The 23,093-nt window shown below is 51.7% G+C and overlaps 1 protein-coding gene across 13 annotated transcripts in view; it reads right to left on the bottom strand.

Moving 5' to 3' along the window:
* CHD2 (chromodomain helicase DNA binding protein 2) overlaps nt 1–23,093 on the bottom strand; it is a 114,159-nt gene that overhangs the window by 35,194 nt on the left and 55,872 nt on the right. For all 13 annotated transcript variants that reach the window (XR_016218655.1, XR_016218656.1, XR_011380526.2 and 10 more), the window contains 10 exons: nt 21,131–21,293; nt 20,690–20,842; nt 17,176–17,247; nt 12,624–12,773; nt 11,494–11,642; nt 10,588–10,684; nt 10,124–10,216; nt 8,289–8,459; nt 6,320–6,495; nt 179–220 (listed from right to left, as the gene is read on the bottom strand). Coding sequence is in view for 10 of the 13 variants with exons in the window: in XM_051835173.3 (XP_051691133.1) it covers nt 179–220; nt 6,320–6,495; nt 8,289–8,459; nt 10,124–10,216; nt 10,588–10,684; nt 11,494–11,642; nt 12,624–12,773; nt 17,176–17,247; nt 20,690–20,842; nt 21,131–21,293 (1,266 nt within the window). In the remaining 3 variants the exon portion in view is untranslated. The remainder of the gene's footprint in view (nt 1–178; nt 221–6,319; nt 6,496–8,288; nt 8,460–10,123; nt 10,217–10,587; nt 10,685–11,493; nt 11,643–12,623; nt 12,774–17,175; nt 17,248–20,689; nt 20,843–21,130; nt 21,294–23,093) is intronic.

The raw sequence follows: 23,093 nt of genomic DNA, 5'->3' as shown, positions 1-23,093 counted from the left end.
TGTTACCCCTCTGCAGAAGGCCAGGCACAAACAAGCACACAGCATGTATGTGTTTGGAAAAAAATGTTTCTAGAAAGAAAAATGCTCCCAGTATTAGTATTCAGAGGAAAACACCACCAAGAGAACCTGCTATATGAAGAAGCAAAGGAGGAAGACATGGGACTATCACTGAGCTTACCTTTCAAGAGGGAGACCAAACTTCTTGTAAGCCTTGATGAACCTAAGAATATGACCAAAAAGTCACATTAGAAAAGAGGCTTTACAGTGGAGGATGGCCCAAGTGCTTGGGCCCCGCACCCGCATGGGAGACCAAGAGGAAGCACCTGGCTCCTGGCTTCGGAGCGGTGCAGTGCACTGGCCAAGCAGCCATTTGTGGGGTGAACCAATGGAAAAGGAAGACCTTTCTCTGACTAACTCTGCCTGTCAAAAAAAAAAAAAAAAAAAAAAAAAGAGGCTTTAGCTATCTTAAGGCAAAAATATTCTGTGATGAAACGCGCACCATACAAACTGTCATAAACAGACTGGGCCCAATCCTTACAAATCAGTAGATGTTACATGTTTTTGAAACAAGGTGGTTTAAAATAATGCTAAAGATCTACTCAAATTAAAGAACAACTTTGCTCCAAGCGACTCAGGATGAAACTGCTCCGAGACATAACAGAGGGCTGCACCTCCACTCCACCGCCTTAGAAGGCACAGGCTTATGGAGCCCGGGATGTAACAATGGGGGCAGGCATCCGGCCTAGAGGTCAGGACACCTGTGTCCCGCAGACAAGTGCCGGGCTCTGGCTCGGGCCCCTTCCAGCTTCCTGCTGATGGCCACACAGAGAGGCAGCAGGGACGCCTCAAGGAACTGTGTTCGAGCCACTCGTGTGGCAGACCTGGACTGGGTTCTCAGCTCCCAGCTTAAGGGCATCTAAGAAGTAAATCGATGGATACACCCTGTCTCTCTGCCTCACAAACAACTTTTTAAATGCAGTGAATGACTCCATCACAACTCGATTATGATGAAACCTGGATTGAGGTTCACTGACCCCCCCAGCCCACTTGCATCACCTGCAGTGCCCGCTGCAGTATTTTTCATTATTTTCTGGTCAGTGATCCAGCTCCAAGATTTTCTGGACCATCTCGTGCTCGCCTTTGGAATGAGGCAGAGTAAAGCAAGTAGGTCTTATTTCTTGGGGCCAGTGTGGTAGGTTAGCCCTCCACCTGCAGTGCCGGCATCCCATACGGGCACTGGTTTGTGTCCCAGCTGCTCCTCTTCCAATCCAGCTTTCTGCTAATGGCCTGGGAAAGCAGTGGAAGATGGTTCAAGTGCCTGGGACCCTGCACCTGTGTGAGAGACCTGGCTTCTGGCTTTAGGTTGGCCGAGCTCCAGCTGTTGCAGCCACGTAGGAAATTTACCAGGGGATGCAAGACCTCTCTCTCCGTCTCCCCCTCAGTCTGTAACTCTGCCTCTCAAATACATCTTTAAAAACATTTTATTAAGCAAAATTATTTTTAAAACTGGTGCTTCCTCCTGTCCAACTGTGTCTCCAACCAAAAACCCAATCTCTCCACCCCCAAGTCTCTCCCCTAAGCCGTGCCATTTGCCCTCATGCCCACAGGTCATGCCATCTGGTGCTTTCCTCTCCCCCACCCTCACAAACTCACCACTGGCATTTTCAGTAAAAATCACGTCACAACACAAAGGACATCACTGTAAAATGTCAAATCATGACAACAAGCTGGTTCATGACACAAAGAGATCTGAGGACACAGTGCCTGAACACTGAGGGAAGAGCGAGCACACGATGGTTGGGAACGTGCTCAGTGGGGCTGGCGCTGCAACACCGGCAGTCCCCATGGGAGCAGGTTCACGTCCTGGCTACTCTACTTCTGATCCAGCTCCCTGATAATGCAGTTGAGATAAGCAGCTGAAGATGGTCCAAGTCCTGAGGCCCCTGCACCCACGTGGGAGGCCCAGATGAAGCTCCTGGCTCTGGCCCAGTCCTGGCCATTGCAGCCATTTAGGGAGTGAACAAGTGGACGGAAGATCTCTTTCTCTCTCTAACTGTGCCATTCAAATAAATAAAATAAATCTTAAAAACAAAGAGATTGGCCCTGGGGGTTAAGCCTTGATGCTACTCTTCTCCTCTTGATACACACTGAAATGTCTGATGCACGCAGTAACACGATGCGGAGATCCACTCAGAAGTAACACTGGCGGGAGAAGCACTTCTGGAATGGTGGGATAAGGGGATTCGCAACTCTGCTCCTCGACACAGCAAGAGCAGTGGACTTGTTGGAGTCGGGAATCAAACAAAGGCTTGAGGCCATCCAAGAGGCACTGACTTGTTCAAGAAAATGGCCAGTGTGGCTGATGAGTGCCCTCTGCTGCCCTAAGCGCCTTTCCCAGCCCCACGACAGCAACTGCTGCTGCACTGGCGACCAGCAGCCTGGCAGCCTCTGCAGGGCTCAGCGTGGGCCTGCAGCTCCCCACAGGCCCTTCCCCAGAGAGCCGCACTATCTCATCTTGGGCCTGCCTTTATGTGAACTGACTCAGAACCCACCCGTGTGAGCAACCCTGCCCACAGTCCACCGACCGGTCAGAAACACTGGGATGCAACATCACAGCGGCTTCAGGCATCATGACCAACTGGGATAACGAGCAGTTGACCCAACACTGAAAAGGAGAACCTGGGGAAAGACATCCACAGTGCACTGCGGAGAGTTCGGACGCGGCCGAGAATACAGAAGACCACGTGTGAGCAGGTCAGTGTCCACACCAGCAAGATCTGAGAGGTCCTAACTGCGCAGTTCTGGCTGACCCTCCTTGAGGATTTGACCCAACAGGAACGGAAGGTTAAGGCGGTGTTGTAGGCTGCCACCAAAGCACAGGAACACACCCAGCACTCACACCAAGCACGGGGACACACCCAGCACTCACACCAAGCACGGGACACACCCAGCACTCACACCAAGCACGGGACACACCCAGCACTCACACCAAGCACGGGGACACACCCAGCACTCACACCAAGCACGGGGACACACCCAGCACTCACACCAAGCACAGGACACACCCAGCACTCACACCAAGCACAGGGACACACCCCAGCACTCACACCAAGCACGGGACACACCCAGCACTCACACCACGCACAGGGACACACCCAGCACTCACACCAAGCCCTGCAGACTTACAGCCAGGCTAGCCACCAGCAGCCCACGAAGCTAACAGGGCAGAGCCTGCAGACAGCATGACAAAGCACAGATTTCACAGAACAGACCTGTAAGCCAGCAAACATGGCAAACTCTGGCTGGTGGGAGAATCTAATTTCCAGAATTGCCACATCGTATTACTTAAAATGTCCAGTTTTCAACAACAAAAAATCATGGAGCACACACACGCAAACAGAAAATGATGCACAGACGGGAAAAAAGCAGTTAACAGAAACTGCCAGGGAAGTCTCTAACCTGATCTATGAGACAGACTTTAATCAGCAGTTATAAACGTACACGAGGCTGGCGCTGCGGCTCACTAGGCTAATCCTCCACCTTGCAGCACCGGCACACCGGGTTCTAGTACCGGTTGCCCCTCTTCCAGGCCAGCTCTCTGCTGTGGCCAGGGAGTGCAGTGGAGGATGGCCCAGGTACTTGGGCCCTGCACCCCATGGGAGACCAGGAGAAGCACCTGGCTCCTGCCTTCGGATCAGTGCGGTGCGCTAGCCGCAGCAGCCATTGGAGGGTGAACCAACGGCAAAAGGAAGACCTTTCTCTCTGTCTCTCTCTCTCACTGTCCACTCTGCCTGTCAAAAAAAAACAAAACAAAAAAAAAAAAAAAAAAAAAAAACAAAACAAAACAAAAAAAACCACAACCCTACACGAGAACGGCACAGTGAGTAGGCTGCCGCGGTGACGCTGGCAGCCCACACGGAAGCGGCTGCTCTGCTTCTGGTCCGGCTTCCCACCAATGCTCCTGGGAAGGCACAGACGATGGCTGCTGGTTTCAGCCAGGCCCTGGCTGTTACAGTTATTGAGAGTGAACCAGTGGATAGAGTATCTCTCAGATCTTTGTCTCTCCCTCTCTTTTGATGCCCCGTCTTTAAATAAAAAAAATTAAATCTTGGGGCCAGTGTCATGGCTCACTTGGCTAATCCTCTGCCTGCGGTGCCGGCACCCCATATGGGCACCGGGTTCTAGTCCCGGCTGCTCCTCTTCCAGTCCAGCTCTCTGCTGTGGCCCGAGAGGGCAGTAGAGGATGGCCAAGTGCTTGGGCGCCTGCACCCATGTGGGAGACCAGTCAGAAGCACCTGGCTCCTGGCTTCAGATCGGCACAGCACCAGCTGCGGCGGCCATTGGAGGGTGAACCAACAGAAGGAAGACCTTTCTCTCTGTCTCTCACTGTCTAACTCTGCCTGTCAAAATAAATAATAAAAATTAAAACAAAATTTAAATCTTAAAGACAAAGAACTAAAACTACCCTTCAAAAATGCAAGAGAAACTAACACATTGCCAAATAAACAAGAGAGAGTTGGTTACTAGGAGACCTGTCTCCAGCTCTTTCCCCAGTAACTGACATGAATCAGGGACTCAAAGCCACATGAAGAAACAAGAGCCCTCAAGAATAAAGACAGCATAACTGCGCTCTTGCAGGTAACCCTTCTCCTCTGTGACTTTAAAAGACAACTACTTACAGCAGTAAATATCAATTATGAAGATGTGAGCTGTGTGGTAACAGCACAAAGCAGGAACTACAAATGGAGTTTATATAAACTTTCTAGGAACCATTGAAATTAGGTTGGTATTAATCCAAAGTACACTGCCCTAAATTTAAAAAGTTTCTTGTAACCTTCAGGGATTGTAACCACCAAGAAAATAACTTAAAAATAAGAAACTGTGAGATAATTACAATGTCACACGAAACCATATTTATTTAACACAAAAGGGGGCAATTAATGAAAACTGCAGGAACAAAGGACACATGACCGAGAAAACAAAAAGCAAAACAGATGTATATCCTTCCTTATCAATAAAACTAAATGCAAAGGATTAAAGAATCGAAAAGACAGAGATTAGCAGAAAGCATTTATTTTGTAAAAAATGATCCAACTATATGCTGCCCACAAGAGACACAAGTTACATTTAACTACACAAATTAGTTGAAATAAAAAGGTGAAAAAAGACACTACCTTTTTGATTTGAACCACCACAAAGAGGGCTGAAGTGGCTACACTAATATCAGGCTAAAAAAGTTGACAAAGACATCTTATCATGAGCTAAAGAAGACCTGCCAGTTCTAAACATGCCGTCAGCAACGGCCCCAAAACAGAGAGCAAACACTGACGGCACCGAAGGGATAGACACTACGACAACGGTCAACATTCCACGGCCCACAACGGACAGAATCAGACTGACCTGACACTAACAGCTTTCTATGGAAACTTCTGCCCAACAGCAGAAAAAAATTTTCCAGAATAACACTGGGGGTAGGGAGCAAGAGAAGGTAGAATAGCACAGTGTTCAGATGGCAAGTGTGAAGGGGGGATACAAACTCGGGTCTGCGTGTGGACACAGAGGCTGCGCTCTGGTCTGCGTGTGGACACAGAGGCTGCGCTCTGGTCTGCGTGTGGACACAGAGGCTGCGCTCTGTCTGTGTGTGGACACAGAGGCTGCGCTCTGGTCTGCGTGTGGACACAGAGGCTACGCTCTGGTCTGTCATCTGTGTGTGGACACAGAGGCTGTGCTCTGGTGTGTGTGTGGACACAAATGCTATCCGCTGGTCTGTGTGTGTACAGAGGCTGCGCAGGTGTTGTGTACAGGAACATGGAAACTAGGAAAAAATGATTTGAAAACAGCAATTTTAGAACTCCTGATAGAGGGCAAGGGGTGCAAGCCAAACACCAACAGCTGTGGGATAAACCCCGATACACAGCAAGCCCCAAAATGTACTACAAGCGGGAGAAACAGTGGCAACGACGTCACGTACACTGCCACAGCGGACAGGGGACCATCGAACTGCAGTCCCCAGAACCAGCTCCAAGGAGAATGGGCTGGGCAGAGGGAGGGAGAGGCGGTAAGGGCAGCCTCACACTCAGCACCTCTGCATTTCATGTTTACACTGCTTCCTGTTTCGACTCTCCCCTTGCCTGGACTATGAGAAGAATGTTCTGAACGGGGGTGGGGTGGGAAACAGGAGATGAGAGCTCCACCCGGAGCACCGTGCAGGAGACGCCCGAAGGTCTGGGCGCAATCCAGCTCCCCCGCCCACTCGAACACTCGCCTCCATCCACCCCTCAGAGACGTCAGGCCCCAAGCTCAGATCAGCCCCACCAACCTTCGGATCTCGGCGTCCGTGAACCCTTCCACGAGGTCCTTGCGCACACTCCGGGGGCGCCCTCTGCGCTTGGGCTTCTTGTCGTCATCAGAGTCGTCTGTCTCGCTCTCTGAAGCGGAGGACCTCTGGGCCTGCCTCTTAGACTCCGTATCGGAGTCACTGTCGTTCGTCTGAGCCTGCAACGCAGGGAGGCAGGGTCACACTGCGGCAAGCGCCAGGTCCAGGGGGGCGAAGGACGGAGACCAGCCAGCCTCACAATCCAGTGCTCCGAGCCCTCACCACCTCCGACACAACTATCTTCCTTCCTCACACAGGAGGCCGGCGCCACGGAATGAAGGAAAATCTGCCAGGTGTTTTGATAACATCCACTGTAAAACAGGTTCATGCGGACTTCCTTTGGCTTTTATGTCTATTTTCTCACGTGTAAAATGGGGATAAAAGTACCAACGACACAGGGTTGTCAAGATGAAGTGACTCAGTGAGGGTGAACACAGAGAACGGGCTGGGCACGCAGTCGAGAGCTCGCCCATGGCAGCTGGTATCGCCTACACTGACTTTGTTACCTGCATATGTGAGTCTCCTGTCTCCTACAAAGCAGGTAAGAAAACTTGTTCTACCTACAAAAACGCTGTTGCAAAAACCAAGTCACACAGTGGCTGTGATGGTGCCCAATAAGCTGTGGAACCTGTGTACGTTTCCTCAGTATTTGTACCAAGAGCTGTGAGCATTTACAAACAAAAAGAGGTTCCACTATGAAAGTTAAAGGCAGTGGCAATTAGAACCAAATTGCTAGGGTTCCTGATTCTAATCGCAAAGGCAAAATGCCAACTTCTGTCAAGGCCTCATCACACACAGCCATCTTGCAAAGACCAAGTCCAGGGCCTTGCAGGCATGTTCCTCCATTTCCCACGGCATCACTCTGCCCGGGGGGCAAAACCCCACCAGGCCCCTTTCCCTCAGCTAGGCGTGTCCCTGTCTCTCATCGGCTGGGCCCCCTTTCCCTCAGCTAGGCGTGTCCCTGTCTCTCATCGGCTGGGCCCCCTTTCTCTCAGCTAGGCGTGTCCCTGTCTCTCATCGGCTGGGCCCCCTTTCCCTCAGCTAGGCGTGTCCCTGTCTCTCATCGGCTGGGCCCCCTTTCTCTCAGCTAGGCGTGTCCCTGTCTCTCATCGGCTGGGCCCCCTTTCTCTTAGCCTAGGCGTGTCCCTGTCTCTCATCGGCTGGGCCCCCTTTCTCTCAGCTAGGCGTGTCTCTGTCTCTCATCGGCTGGGTCCCCTTTCTCTCAGCTAGGCGTGTCTCTGTCTCTCATCGGCTGGGTCCCCTGTCTCTCAGCTAGGCGTGTCCCTGTCTCTCATCAGCTGGGCCCCCTTTCTCTTAGCCTAGGCGTGTCCCTGTCTCTCATCGGCTGGGCCCCCTTTCTCTTAGCCTAGGCGTGTCCCTGTCTCTCATTGGCTGGGCCCCCTTTCTCTCAGCTAGGCGTGTCCCTGTCTCTCATCGGCTGGGCCCCCTTTCTCTTAGCCTAGGCGTGTCCCTGTCTCTCATCGGCTGGGCCCCCTTTCTCTTAGCCTAGGTGTGTCCCTGTCTCTCATCGGCTGGGCCCCCTTTCTCTCAGCTAGGCGTGTCCCTGTCTCTCATCGGCTGGGCCCCCTTTCTCTTAGCCTAGGCGTGTCCCTGTCTCTCATCGGCTGGGCCCCCTTTCTCTTAGCCTAGGTGTGTCCCTGTCTCTCATTGGCTGGGCCCCCTTTCTCTTAGCCTAGGCGTGTCGCTGTCTCTCATCGGCTGGGTCCCCTGTCTCTCAGCTAGGCGTGTCCCTGTCTCTCATCTGCTGGGTCCCCTTTCTCTCAGCTAGGCGTGTCCCTGTCTCTCATTGGCTGGGCCCCCTTTCTCTCAGCTAGGCGTGTCCCTGTCTCTCATCGGCTGGGCCCCCTTTCTCTCAGCTAGGCGTGTCCCTGTCTCTCATCGGCTGGGTCACCTTCTTGGTGGAACTCCGAATGCGAGGCAGCATGTAGATTTCTTCCAGCTCCTTCTGCCGCTCCTCCTCTTCCACTTTCTTCCTCTGCTCCTCGGGAATGATCTCATCCCAGTCCTTGTGAGGACGCTCCTCCAGCTCTTCTTCATCTTCCATCGTTGCAAAGTTGGCAACCTTAAAACAAACGAACCCACCGTCAGACTGCTATCTCCCTCTTTCCAAACTCTGTCTGCTGAAACACCAACTCGCCAGGGCTTTTTCTGACGCGAGACACTGTGAACAGGACTCCTGTGATGTTACAGAACCAGAGAATCACTTTCCCACTCAGCTTCCTTTACTCCACCCAAACCCAATCTGCCAAACCCTCAAGTTCACCAGAAATTTTACCAAAAAGGAAGGAAACAGAAACAAACTAAAGGCTTTAAGATTTATTTAATCTATATTTTACCTAGGAAATTTTAATTTAGACAAAATGTTCAATACCTAATAACAATCCAGGACAATCTTACATTTCTATAATAGTTACTGAGCAGCATTCATTTGAAACAGTGTGTATCATCCATCCAACACGTTAACAAGTTAAGTTAACAAGTTAAGTTACCTAAGGATTTCATATGCTCAAAGGCACACTTTAGTCTCAGGAATAAAAATGAAAGCATAAAATGGAAAAAACTTTAAACAAACTTGAAAAAATATTCTATTACTTTCACATTAAATTCTATTTACCGGCCAGCGCCGCAGCTCACTAGGCTAATCCTTCGCCTTGCGGCCCCAGCACCCCGGGTTCTAGTCCCGGTTGGGGCGCCGGATTCTGTCCCGGTTGCCCCTCTTCCAGGCCAGCTCTCTGCTATGGCCAGGGAGTGCAGTGGAGGATGGCCCAAGTGCTTTGGCCCTGCACCCCATGGGAGACCAGGAAAAGCACCTGGCTCCTGCCATCAGATCAGCACGGTGCACCAGCTACAGCGCGCCGGCCGCAACGGCCATTGGAGGGTGAATCAACGGCAAAGGAAGACCTTTCTCTCTGTGTCTCTCTCTCACTGTCCACTCTGCCTGTCAAAAACAAAAACAAAAACAAAAAACAACCGTGCAGAAATGCTGAAAAGTGATACAAATATGCTTATGTTGCTGATTCATACAATTAGACATTCAACTTTGTAGATATATTTTTAAAATTTTTTTAAAGATTTATTTTATTTGTTTGAAAGGCAAGTTAGAGATAGAGAGAGGGAAAGATAAGAGAGATGATATTCCATCCACTGGCTCACTCCCAAAATGGATGCAATGGCCGGGACTGGGCCAGGTCTCGGGCCATATTCCACTGCCTTCCCAGGCTCATTAGCAGGGAGCTGCATAGGAAGCAGAGCAGCCAGGACTTGAACTAGCGCCCATATGGGATGCTGGCACTGCAGGCAGCAGCCAAACCCATCATACCACAATGCCATCCCCTTTATATATGTAGTGTGTGTGTGTGTGTACATGAAAGGCAGAGACACAAAACACAAAAGTACAGAGACCTTCTATCCACTCGTCTACTGCCCAAGTGCCTGCAACCCCAGGGCTGGGCCGGGCCAGGCTGAAGCCTGGCACTGCAATACGGGAGGTGGGTATCCCGCGCAACACCTCAGGGTTCTCCTGTTCTCCACACAGCCTGCTGGACCCCCAGTCCCAGCCCCCTTCCACCAACACAAGGCTGGCTGGCCCACCCAGAACCACACTCACGACATACTTGTATCCCAGAAATGGCTGAGTTCAGGTAAAGGACAAGGCAGCGCCTAGCAGAGACAGCGCACAGACACCGGCAAGGATTAAGAAATGAATGGATGCGGAGGCCCTCCCACCTTAAACTGGGACAGAAGCTCATCAGTAGCACTCGTCGACACTTCATTCTCTCTGGTTTCAGCCAAGCGTAAAATTTCATCTATATCCATTTCCTGAAAGAATAAAAGCAACACAAATGTGGTTTAAGAAAACGATCAACAGTCAGCATTTACTAGAAACGTTCGATGCACTGAACTGAGCCTCCTCTCCATCGCGCGCCACACCCTCCGCACCGCATGCTACAGGCTGCTGTGGAAGCCAGCGGGCGACAACTCAGCCCTCCTAAGAAGTAACACTGGCGGGCAGGGCACAACAGGATCCACAAATGCCTATTCATTCTTTCCCATTAGGTAAGAGCTTTCAGGTGCATAAGAAGACAGCACAAACTCCACCCTTCAGGTAACTCGTTTATGGAAGTCTCAGACGCAGAACCTGGACTCCCCAGGTGGCGCCTTCTAGTGAAAACTCTCCCCGCTGGCGGTACCTGCGGCTCCGACTCCTCCCCTTCCAGCTCTTTGAAGAGATCCTCTGCTCCAAATTTCAAAATGGCTGTCAGCTCTTCTTTGTTGAAAGGATTTGAGCTGTAGAAGCAAACGCAGCTGTAACGTCCAGTGACTCCTGAGGAGTTCCACTTCAGAACACCTGTCCTCCATCAAAGGTCAAGTGACTGGAGAAAGCGGAGTTCCTCCCAAAGAAAACAGGTCTCGCAGCGCTCCACTGTTCATCAGTGTCAGCCTGTGGGCAGAGGGCTAGAAAGCCCATCCCTGTCCTGTGCTGGCCCAGGGACGGCTCAGCAGGAACAAGGAGCACAGCACCACCAACGCAGGTCTCAGCCCCGGACTCAGAACGCGACCGAGAACGTTCGGCCTTCTCACCTCCGGTCCACGGGAGAGAGCTTTTCTCGCTGAGGCTCTTGCTGAATGAGTTATGGGAATGCATTCTGCTGGGGAAAGCGCACCTGAACCCACCGGGAACCCACTCCCAGCTCCTCAGCACGGGAACCCCATGCAGGAATGGCTGGATCCTCCTAAAGCCAACGGAACCTTCGCTGCTTTCCTTCTCTACTCTCACGGTCAACGGGGGGGAAAAAAAAACCTCCACAGAGAACTGTTACTGACAGAAAAACAACAGCCTGGTGGATACCCCTTGCAGAGAAGTCAAAGATGACACCTGGCTGTAACCTAACACACATCCCTGTGCGGCCACTGCGCACAGGTCCCACAGGAAGTCAAATCCAAGGCCCGGGAGAGCCCAGCGGCAGCCGGCTGACAGGCAACCAAAGGAGGAACCAGGACGGCAAAGGGAGGGACAACGCCATCCTCCTGTGGCTGCTGTCAAACACGGCCAGGAACCCACCCCACGCGCCCCCTCCCCCTCTCCTGGCCCTTACTTGGACCTCCCCGAGTTGTTCTCCAGGACGGTGCGCCCAGTGGTGTCCATGCGCTGAATCACCAGGTGGTCCAATACCATCTTCTTTTTGGCGCGTTCTATGATCTCTTCCTCCACAGTCCCCTTCGTGACTAACCGGTAAATATTCACCTGCAGGGGAAGGAGCGTTTTGCTTAGGCCTGATGGCAAATGAAACGGAGAATGCTACCTGCGTCAAACCGAAAGGGGAAGGGACGGCAAGGCGCACCCCTCAGGCACAGCCGACTGGGGGCCCCCATCCCGGGCCGCTCGGGCACACACACACTCCCTCCTGCGCCCGAAACATCCAAACTAAGCTGCCCTGAGGGTGCTGTCCCGCCTAATTCCATTTTTAAGTTCTCATTTATTTCCATTTTCTTTGAAAGACACAGAGATATCTATCCCTTAGTTCACTGTCCAATGCCTGCAACAGGACTGGGCCAGAAAGAAGCAGGAGCCAGGAACTCAACCCAGGTCTCCCATGTGGGCAGCACCCAAGCACCTGAGCCACCATTCGGTGCCGTCCAAGGTACCCAGAAGCAGGACGCCGGAACAGGAAGCAGGGCCAGGACTCAAATCCAGGCCCTTCAGTGTGGGAAGCGGGCATCCCAAGTGGTATCCTAACCGCACGCCAAATGCCTTCCCTACAGGCTTGTTTGAATTTTAAAAATTTTGCTGAGTTTCCCTGACAGAAAATTTTCACAGAAACTGAATCTTTGGCCAAATACAAAAAGTGTAAGTTATCCACGACTGGAGCAGACTTGTGATTCACACAGAAAAGAAACCAGTGTGCGGTTTTCCAGCACACCCCAATGCTAACAACGTCACGTAAATAGAGACCACTACGAAGTCAGAATATTTAACAACTGCACTTAAAACAGAGGAAAAGGCTCACGTCTAAGTCTCTGCATCACACTGGTGGCGCACTCTTCAGAGACCGAAGTCCCTTCAGAGGTTCTGCCTGGCCACACGCAGCTTCCCTTCTCCCGACTACTTAATCAGCAGAAACTGACACATGGGGGAAATAGAACAGGCCGAGGGGGTCTACAGAGCATTTTACAAACACCCTGAAAGGACACCGACCCCACAGCCCCACACCCACATTCCGCTGACCTGCTTCTTCTGACCAATCCTATGGGCCCGGGCTTGCGCCTGCAAGTCGTTCTGGGGGTTCCAGTCGGAGTCGAAGATGACGACAGTGTCCGCAGATGCCAAATTGATTCCCAAGCCACCAGCCCTTGTGGACAGCAGGAAGCAGAAGTCCTGTACACGATGCACAACAACACACTGCATTATGCACAGGCCTCCCAGAAACAGGCTCACAGTCCAACAACCCCTGCAGGTGTGAAGGTGAGTGAGAGACGATGGATGCACAGACCTTATGGAGGCTGACAGAAGGTCAGGAATTTGATGGCAGAGGGAACTTTCATTTGATGAAGAGGAAGAATCAGTGCAATGAACAGAATCCAAAAAGGCAAGGGGAGCGACAGAATTAGTGCTAACTCCTGGCTGAAGCCAGTATCTAAGAAGTCAACTCCTCAAAACACCACGTAATAACCCTGGGGATGGGCCGGCGCCGTGGCTCACTTGGTTAATCCTCCACCTGCGGCGCTGGCATCCCATATGGGCGCCGGGTTCTAGTCCTGGTTGCTCCTCTTCCAAGTCCAGCTCTCTGCTGTGGCCCGGGAAGGCAGTGGAGGATGGCCCAGGTGCTTGGGCCCTGCACCCGCATGGGAGACCAGGAGGAGGCGCCTGGCTCCTGGCTTTGGATCGGCACAGCGCCAGCCATGGCAGCCATTTGGGGAGTAAACCAACGGAAGGAAGACCTTCCTCTCTGTCTCTCTCTCTCACTGTCTGTAACTCTACCTGTCTAATAAAAAAACAAAAACAAAACAAAAAAAACCCTGGGGATCATTCCAGCAGGTGGCTGATTTTCTGAGGATAGGCAGATGATGCCACGGATGGCAGTTGGCACAGCAAGGACATCTGATGACGTAAGCGTCCATCCATCTGTCAGGCTGCTGAGAAGCGCAGCCACACCGCACTCAGCAAGTCCCACGGTGGAGCTGCTGGGTGGCAGAGAGCAGGCCACGGCCTGGCACAGACCCAGGCGCTGACAGCTCCAGTGTCCACAGCAGCTCAGACTGGGCAGGCATGGTACACCTGCCTGACTCAGAGTTCAGAAAAATATGTGGGCAGGTGGAAAGACATAATCAAACAATGGATGCCAAAAAGTTGTATTTTCAGAGAATTTGATTATGTCAAAAGCTAATGCCTCACTCACCACTCCAGGAACTGGGTACCATCTTACTAAGTGGACATATTTAACAGAGACACACAGGACACATGTGACGGAAAGGTCTCCACGTTCTAACCAGAGGTCACAGTCAACAGCCCTGTGCCTCACACACACACACAGAGCCACCTGCTGAGACACAGCCCTGTGCCTCACACACACACACACAGCCATCTGCTGAGACACAGCCCTGTGCCTCACACACACACAGAGCCATGTGCTGAGACACAGCCCTGTGCCTCACACACACACAGAGCCACCTGCTGAGACACAGCCCTGTGCCTCACACACACACAGAGCCACCTGCTGAGACACAGCCCTGTGCCTCACACACACACACAGAGCCATCTGCTGAGACACCGCCCTGTGCCTCACACACACACACACAGAGCCATCTGCTGAGACACCGCCCTGTGCCTCACACACACAGAGCCATCTGCTGAGACACCGCCCTGTGCCTCACACACACACACACAGAGCCATCTGCTGAGACACCGCCCTGTGCCTCACACACACACACACAGAGCCATCTGCTGAGACACCGCCCTGTGCCTCACACACACAGAGCCATCTGCTGAGACACAGCCCTGTGCCTCACACACACACAGAGCCATCTGCTGAGACACAGCCCTGTGCCTCACACACACAGAGCCATGTGCTGAGACACAGCCCTGTGCCTCACACACACACACAGAGCCATGTGCTGAGACACAGCCCTGTGCCTCACACACACACAGAGCCATGTGCTGAGACACCGCCCTGTGCCTCACACACACACAGAGCCATGTGCTGAGACACAGCCCTGTGCCTCACACACACACACAGAGCCATCTGCTGAGACACCGCCCTGTGCCTCACACACACACAGAGCCACCTGCTGAGACACAGCCCTGTGCCTCACACACACACACAGAGCCATCTGCTGAGACACAGCCCTGTGCCTCACACACACACAGAGCCACCTGCTGAGACACAGCCCTGTGCCTCACACACACACAGAGCCACGTGCTGACACACAGCCCTGTGCCTCACACACACACACAGAGCCATCTGCTGAGACACAGCCCTGTGCCTCACACACACAGAGCCATCTGCTGAGACACAGCCCTGTGCCTCACACACACAGAGCCACCTGCTGAGACACAGCCCTGTGCCTCACACACACACACACACAGAGCCATCTGCTGAGACACAGCCCTGTGCCTCACACACACACACAGAGCCATCTGCTGAGACACAGGCACAAAGCCCACAGTCCTCGGGAGAAGACCCAGCAGCGCCACGCCGCGCACGTGGCCCGAGGTGCAGGCGCCCAGTCCACGGCAGCACAGCTGAGGATGAGCCAAGATCCAGGTGCTCCCTCACCACAGACACAATCTGCAATGTCACTCTTCGTCAGATACCACAAATTACGGTACTTACAGCTACTATCAAACTGACCAAAATGCTAAGAAACTCAGCACTCCAAAGACGAAGTAAGACAGGAATAACTATGCACAAACAATATGAATATGAATTGTTTTAGGACAGAAATTTATAAAAACTTGTCCAAAATCTTCTTAAAATGTTTATACTCTCTAGACTATACCCAACAATAAAATGGTTAAATAATGGTAGAGGCATGAAGAAATATTAGAAATTCTGAGTAAAATTCAATGTCATGAGAAAATTCTCAAAGTATAATTCTGAATACAAGGAGACAAAAAAAAACTACACGCGACACGATCTGCATTAGGTGACCGTGTGAGGAGAGGCGGGCCTGGGCAGTGTGAAAGGACGCACACCCTCAGCACACGGGTCCAGCAGTGAGGGCCGGACACAACTTCTCTTCTCTGAAGTCTTTACCATCTTCCGAATGGACATACAATATTTTCCTCAAATAATAAATATTTAATTTTTTTAAATCTTTCAAAAACTACAGAATGGTAGAAAACCTGCATGCTCCACACAGCCAGGGAGGGGAAAAGCAACTTTAGTTTCTTTCTGAGAAAACGCAATATGAAACATGTCCCATACTATTTTTAAAATTAAGGGCAAGGAACACGACACCGGCTGCCCCAGCGCTGGACAGCAGAGCTACTGCCATCTGTGGAGTGCTTCCCGCACACCAGGCAGCCTGGTCAGGGCTCTGTGGGGATCAAGGAGCTGGCGCTGCAGTCACCCTGGTCTTACAGTTGAGGAAACAGGGAGAAGGCTTAGGAGTCGGGCTGGAGGTAGGTGAAGACAGATGTTTTCAGTAATTCAGTTCCTCTTATCCTTAACAATTTCAGAGCCTGGGTTCTGAACAGATTTATGTCTTAAAAAAAAAAAAAAAAAAAAAAAAAGATTAATGTCCCAAGCCTTTAAAACAGGTAGGGAACCTTTTTTCTGCCAAGGGCCATTTGGATATTTATACTATCATTGTGGGCCATACAAAATTATCAACTTAAAAAAAATCAGCCTGCTATATATTGATTTTGAGTCCCGCATATGGCTGCCTGGGCAGGACCGGACCAAATGATTCTAAGGGCCTTATAATGGCCCACAGGCCAGACATTCTCCATCCTAGCAAAGGAAAAACAAACTTGGAAGCTACAGCACAGCCTAACTCACCCTGTCTAAGCAGCCCCGTCTGCAGGGGTGGAGGCTGACGGTGGCATTCCGCAGTAACAAGTACAGACACAGAGCTGGTAAAGCGCTCGCGAAGGCAGGACGTCAGTCTGCTTCATCCGCGAGGCTCCGGAAGTTCAGATTCTCTCCCAAGGACTCCCGGTTCTCCTCTGGCTCTCTCCACAGCTGCCTTTCCCACCTCCACACCACTACAGTCTTGTTTACACAGGTCTTTCCCACTTCTCTGAAACCCCCTGGGGTCTGATAATCTGAGGGGCACAAACTAGCCGGTTCTTCACTTTCTCATCTGCCCTGAGCAGTTCCCATGTGCCCCTGAAACAAAATGACAGAAGCAAATCCAAGCTGGACACTCAGGGTCTGAACTCGGTGCTGCTCAAAGGGAGGACAGGAGCCACCTCCTCTCAGAGTCTGACCAACGTGAACCCCGACTAAACACTTGCCCAGCTTCAGTCACCAAGCAGAGCACATCACAGCCTTCTGATGACACACACCTGTCAGGGTGAAGCCCAGCCCTCCCCTCCCCTGGCCTTGCTGCGTCTCCACGCCACGAAAGCCACCAGCGAAGCCCTCCGTGACTCATCAAACAGGGCACAGGCGCGTGCACACTGCTCTGGGGCAACAAGCACCAGCGTGTGCTCTGTGTCCTGGATCTCTCACTTCCTCTTCAGGCAGGAAGCTACTGCAAACGGTTTCTGAAAACAAGCACCTCAAACCGGAAAGACCTGCCCATGACACGGGCCTACAGCACACAGCACGCACCTCAGACCCGTCTGCATTGAAGTGGTCCAGCGCCTGCTTCCGTATTTCTCCCTTGATGGAACCATCCAGACGCTGTGAAAACAAACCAAAGGGAGGCCATGAGGTTGGAACACCAGCTACACTCTGAACAGAACACCACCCGTGCAACCTTTATCACCCCAACACCCACTGGGTAAAAATAACCAAATGCACCGGCCAAGTGCCCTGAGGGCAGTGTTCAGGGGACACCCCTGCTTGATCCTGCTCTCCAGTTACAAACCCAAGGTTAGACGCTCCAGGTCCAAAGGGCTTCCTAGGTCTGTAAAGACTGGAATGGCTGCCAGGACCTACTAGGAGTGAGATGAAAACCCAACCATGCTGAGAGGCCTGACGTGCTTCTGACATTTTGGTGTAGAAGAAATTAAGATGCAGTAATGCTGGCCCCTTAGTAATTAGCTCCTGCAAAAAATGATACTTCTCCCCCAGTGGGACAGAAAGCACCACGACTACTAAACCAAAAACATTACTTATGAAATTTGGTTTGGAAAACACTTTGCAGAAATATTGAAAATGTTAAAAAATGATGATATATAAATAATTTTCCAAAAATCACCCTCTGAAACCAGCAACCTGTGCCATGGCTTCAAGACAGCTGCTGGCACTGCCCAGCGCTCACAACGCTGATCAGAGCATGAGTCAGTTCTTGGTACAAAATGACATCACACTGGCCGGCACCACGGCTCACTAGGCTAATCCTCTGCCTGTGGCGCCGGCACACCAGGTTCTAGTCCCGGTTGGGGCGCCGGATTCTGTCCCGGTTGCCCCTCTTCCAGGCCAGCCCTCTGCTATGGCCCAGGAGTGCAGTGGAGGATGGCCCAAGTGCTTGGGCCCTGCACCCCATGGGAGACCAGGAGAAGCACCTGGCTCCTGCCATCGGATCAGCGCGGCCATTGGAGGATGAACCAACGGCAAAAGGAAGACCTTTCTCTCTCTCTCTCTCTCTCACTGTCCACTCTGCCTGTCAAAAAAAAAAAAAATGACATCACAGGAAAACCAACTAGTAAGTGAAACAAACACTAAAGAAATCCTACCCACGTGCAGGATAGATCAAGAATTTCTCACTATTTAAAATCATTTGCATCTCTCATCCCTCACAAACACCAACTGAGATGAACTAAATATCCCCTCAATTTACAGAAGGCAAGAGTGGCCCAAAAGTGCCTGGCTGGCAGCAAGCGGCCTTGGGAAGGACCTCCATCTCCCTGGACCGGTGCACCAGATCCACACAGCCGCCTGCACCCAGGCAAACTCACGCACAGGAAGCCCCTTTCTCCCTTCTGACTCCAGCTCCATGCACAGCCACAGGCCAGCTCGCAGCCCACACATCGCAACAGGAAACCTTGATGGAGTGCTTGTGGTTTTCCCTCCAACCGAAGGCACCACAGCATTGACTGAAAACTCACGATCACGCGGGAGGGGCCCGGCCTACCCATGAACAGGATTTGGCCCCAACCTCCTGCCGACGTTTAAACCCCAAAGTCCTGAGTTACTGGCACTCCGAGGGTGGAGATGTGACCCAGTTATGGTGCTCAGGAGGGCACCCGCAGAAGGCAGCTGGCATGGCAGGCTGGGTGCAAAAGCTCAAGACGGGCCCAGCTGCTCTGTGCTTTCCGGCTGGCCCTGTGATCCCTCACCGTAGGCCGTTAACCCAGTGGAGCCATCTGACCTTGGCCCTGAGCCTCCAAACTGTGAGCCAAATAAACCTGAGTTTCCTCGGGGGTTTACTGTAGGAACGAAAGGCTGACGACCACACCTGAGGACGCCTAATGCCCAAGAGGGGACCGGGATGCGTTCTTGATGACCTAGAAATGAAAGCTCACAGAGACCAATGAGAGGGAAAACGGTCCTGTGTGTTTAAAAATAACCGCAGCACTGCGCTGCATTCCAAGGCTGCTGTTCAAAGACCACCCAGGGCGCCAGGCTGCAGCAGTGCCTTCCAGACACTCTGTGCTCGGGGGCCTCTCGGCCAATCATCACTGCCTCACATTTCCGCAACACCAGAGTAAGGACAAGTGTTGGCAGAACGGTCTACCCACTCAAAGTTAACAAAGAAAAACAACTGTTGAAAATAAATCTCAAAAATAAAAGCATTTTAAAAATACCACCCCAAGAGCAGAAGCAAGTGCGTTCGTCTATGCCCTATAAATAGATCAGAGGTGAAGTTTCCCTTAGACAGAATGTCAGCAGTATCACACTGAACAGTCTCTCCTCCCACAGGAGGCAAGGGAGTGCAGACGGAAATTCTGTGGGGGCAGGGCCCCCGGCTGCCAGCCAGGCTCACCACCGTGAGGGTGGACCTGTGACAATGCCACCTCTGTCTCTTTCTTTCCAGGATTTGGGCTTCTGCAATCAGGTTCACGTTTCCCCTTGTCGCTCCCCCTCTTCGTGGAGGAACGACACAGGACCCTGCACTGTTCTTTCGTCTGCTCGGCCCTTCCCGGGTTTGCTGCTGGTTCTTCCTGGGTTGGCTGCCGTCCCTCCACCTCCGTGGAGGGGCAGGCCCCCCTGCCACTTTCCCCACTTCCGCGGGGGAGCGGCACACCGCCGGCCGGCTCTCTCGGGGGCTGCTCAGGTGCTCCTTCAGATAGATGTTCCTGGTGCATGTTGTCTCTCTCCTCCTTTATAGTCCTCTTCCACCAATCCCAACTCTGCTACCCACATGCCGAGTACACTGCTCTCCTCCAATCAGGAGCAGGTCCTGCTGTTTATTGGTTGAACTGGAGGCAGCTGTGTAGAAGCTGTTTACTCCTCTCCCAGCGCCATATTGGGGGAGAGCAGATGCATAGAATAAGTCTTTTTTTTTTTTTTTTTTTTTTTTTTTGACAGGCCGAGTGGACAGTGAGAGAGAGAGAAAGGTCTTCCTTTGCCGTTGGTTCACCATCCAATGGCCGCCGCGGCCAGCGCGCTGCGGCCGGCACACCGCGCTGATCCAATGGCAGGAGCCAGGAGCCAGGAGCTTTTCCTGGTCTCCCATGGGGTGCAGGGCCCAAGCACCTGGGCCATCCTCCACTGCACTCCCTGGCCACAGCAGAGAGCTGGCCTGGAAGAGGGGCAACCGGGACAGAATCCAGCACCCCGACCGGGACTAGAACCCGGTGTGCCGGCGCCGCAAGGCGGAGGATGAGCCTAGTGAGCCGCGGCGCCGGCAGAATAAGTCTTAATTCGAGTAACTTAGTCTAGTCTGAGTTGCTCCCCACATCCCCTCTACTCTAACCACAGACTTGTAAGACACCATCCAATGTATTTTTCTCTTACCTAATTCTCCTTTCTGTCATCCTCCCCAACCCACCCTCCAAAAAATGATCTTCTCATCCCCCAACTCTGTTTTCCCTGCAAGAGCCTAAGGGCATGGAAGGAAAACCTGACACCCTCCTGGACCCTTAATCTCAATCGTTTTTAAGCAAGAAAATCTAGTTTTCTATTTAGCAGCCAGGGCATGTGGCCAGTGAGAGAGGCCAGTGCTGCACCAGCTCACCTGGAAGGGGTAGTGCTTGATGGTCAGGTACTCGGCCAGGATGTCCAGCATTCTCACCATCTGAGAGAAGATGAGCACTCTGTTCCCCCGTTCCCGCAGCCTCGTCAACAGCTTGTCCAACAGAATCAGCTTGCCGCTGCTCCTGACCAGGGACTGAGGGTGAAAAGACATTCGCACACTGTAGTCAGGCACACACTTTCATCTGCCCTCACGCAGACCCTCCCGTGGACTGTGAAGGGTTTGACTCCCTGACCATCCAGCCACCCAGCGACTGCCGGAATCTGTGAAATCACACTTTCCGCATTTTTCTCATTAAGTAACTCTTCTCATCTGGCTCTCAATCTTGCTGTGATGCTCCCTGACAGGTCACCCAGAGGAAGAGGGGCACCTGCAGAAGCTGCCAGCCCTGAGCCCAGGCTCCCGCGGGGACGCCGCACGCACCAGCAGAACCTCCTGGCCGCTCTCCCTTTCACTCTCCTCGGGGGGCTTGATCAAGTGACAGTGGTTGCAGCACTTCTTCAGCTCCATCACAATGTTGAGGAAACCAGACGTGCTGCCTCTCGTCCCTTTGGCCAGAGCCTTGTAATTTCTGGTCAGAATCCATCTGCGAATCAAAGCAATACCGATGCTACTAGGTTCAAAAACAGAGACCTGTGACTTCCAAGACTGCGAGAAAAGGCAGTGTTACTGAAGAGAAACAAACAAGCAAGTATTTTTATTTTGCATCTCCTGCAGACGTCAGTCATGTGGGATGTTAACGACTCCACCGGGTGCTTCCCCTGCCTCCCGTTCTCTCCCCGTGCACACAGGCACACTCCACATGCGCTTGTATGTACACATTCAGGTAACTCACACATAGTTACCTGAAGCGTGGTTTGTCTATCTACAGATCTGGAAAGGAAGACTGAAACACTGTGTATTCAAACATACAATGGGAATAAGCTGTTGAGCAGTACGAGGTCAGTTAAATAAATTAAGCTATATTATAAGGATGTAAGTTATATACTCATATTAGATGTTGTAGAAAAGCAGGATGGGGGCTGGTGCTGTGGCACAGCAGGTTAAACCTCCACCTGCAGTGTCAGCATCCCATATGGACGCTGGCTCCTCCATTTCCAGTCCAGCTCCCTGTTAATGCACCTGGGAAAGCAGTGGAAGATGGCCCAAGTGCTTGGGCCCCTGCACCCCCTTGAGAGACATGGAAGACGCTGCTGGCTCCTGGCTTCAGCCTGGCCCAGCCTTGGCCATTGCAGCCATTTGGGGAGTCAATCAGCAGATGAAGATCTCTTTCTTTTCTGTGTTTCTTTCTCTGCCTTTCAAATAAATAAAATAGTTCTTTAAAAAAAAGTCTGACAAAATGCTCGTGACGTCAAGTTTGGAATGAGGGGAAGAAAAGCACATATATATAATTCCATGCACATTCCAGCATAATCCTTAACTATAAACCAAAATATTACAAGTACTTTTTTCTGAGTAGTGAAATTTCTTTACCCTTCTCCCAGCAATCATACTCTTAGGAACCTATTTTTGATCAAACCTCTGGAGGTAACGTAACGCCCTCCCCTCCCCCCACCCCAGGAAGTGGCAGATCCACAGTGGGACAGTGCACAGCTGGAAGGGGCGCCTCCACACACCCCCACGAAGGGCTCTGGGGAGAAAAGGAGGCGGGGCCCTGCTCACTACCAGGGACAGTCTGCACAGTAAGACGCACTGGCTCACACGTAAAAGCTAAACACAAAGAAAGGATAGCACTGAAATGCTACAGCACCAACCAACGGGAAGGAGAGGCCAGACTGGGAGGAGCAGGGCAGAAGCTACGTTTCTCAGGACAGGCCAGGCTTTGCAGCTCTGTCTTCTGTAACTTTAAAATATCATCAATTACAAAAAACACTGACAATACAATCCCTACAAATCAAAATTAAAATGAAATACATGAATCTTTGTATCCATTGATGCCCTAAACATACGGAAGAAAGCCATTTCCAGGGCTTTCAGACTCCAATCCATTTCTAGTGGGATTTGCCCTGAAGAGCAAAGAAATACTGTTAGAGAGAATCTTAATTCTGTTGCTATTATTCATACTGTTGGTGGCAGTACTGGCAGTTATTCCAAGATTACTGTGTATCTAGTGAGTCACATACACGTGGTTGAGAAGTGGGTCTTCAGCTTGGGTTTGAGACCAGTGAGGCAGTCACTTGGCATCTGCAGATGCTCGTGTCCTGTGTGAGATGCTGTAGCACTTGCACATAACCTACCCGTCCCCTTCCCGTGTAACTCTAAACCCCTCTAGTTCACTTATACAACCAATACAACGTAAATGCTATAAAAACAGTGCTTAGACAGCACTGATGAAGTAATGAATAAGAACAAGGAAAAAAGACGCAACGTTTATGTTTGTATTTAT

Source organism: Oryctolagus cuniculus, chromosome 12 (assembly GCF_051225735.1).
Source record: "Oryctolagus cuniculus isolate XC-2025 breed Fujian yellow rabbit chromosome 12, ASM5122573v1, whole genome shotgun sequence".
Classification (NCBI taxonomy): Eukaryota; Metazoa; Chordata; class Mammalia; order Lagomorpha; family Leporidae; genus Oryctolagus; species Oryctolagus cuniculus.
This window is presented reverse-complemented; position numbering and strand designations above follow the sequence as displayed.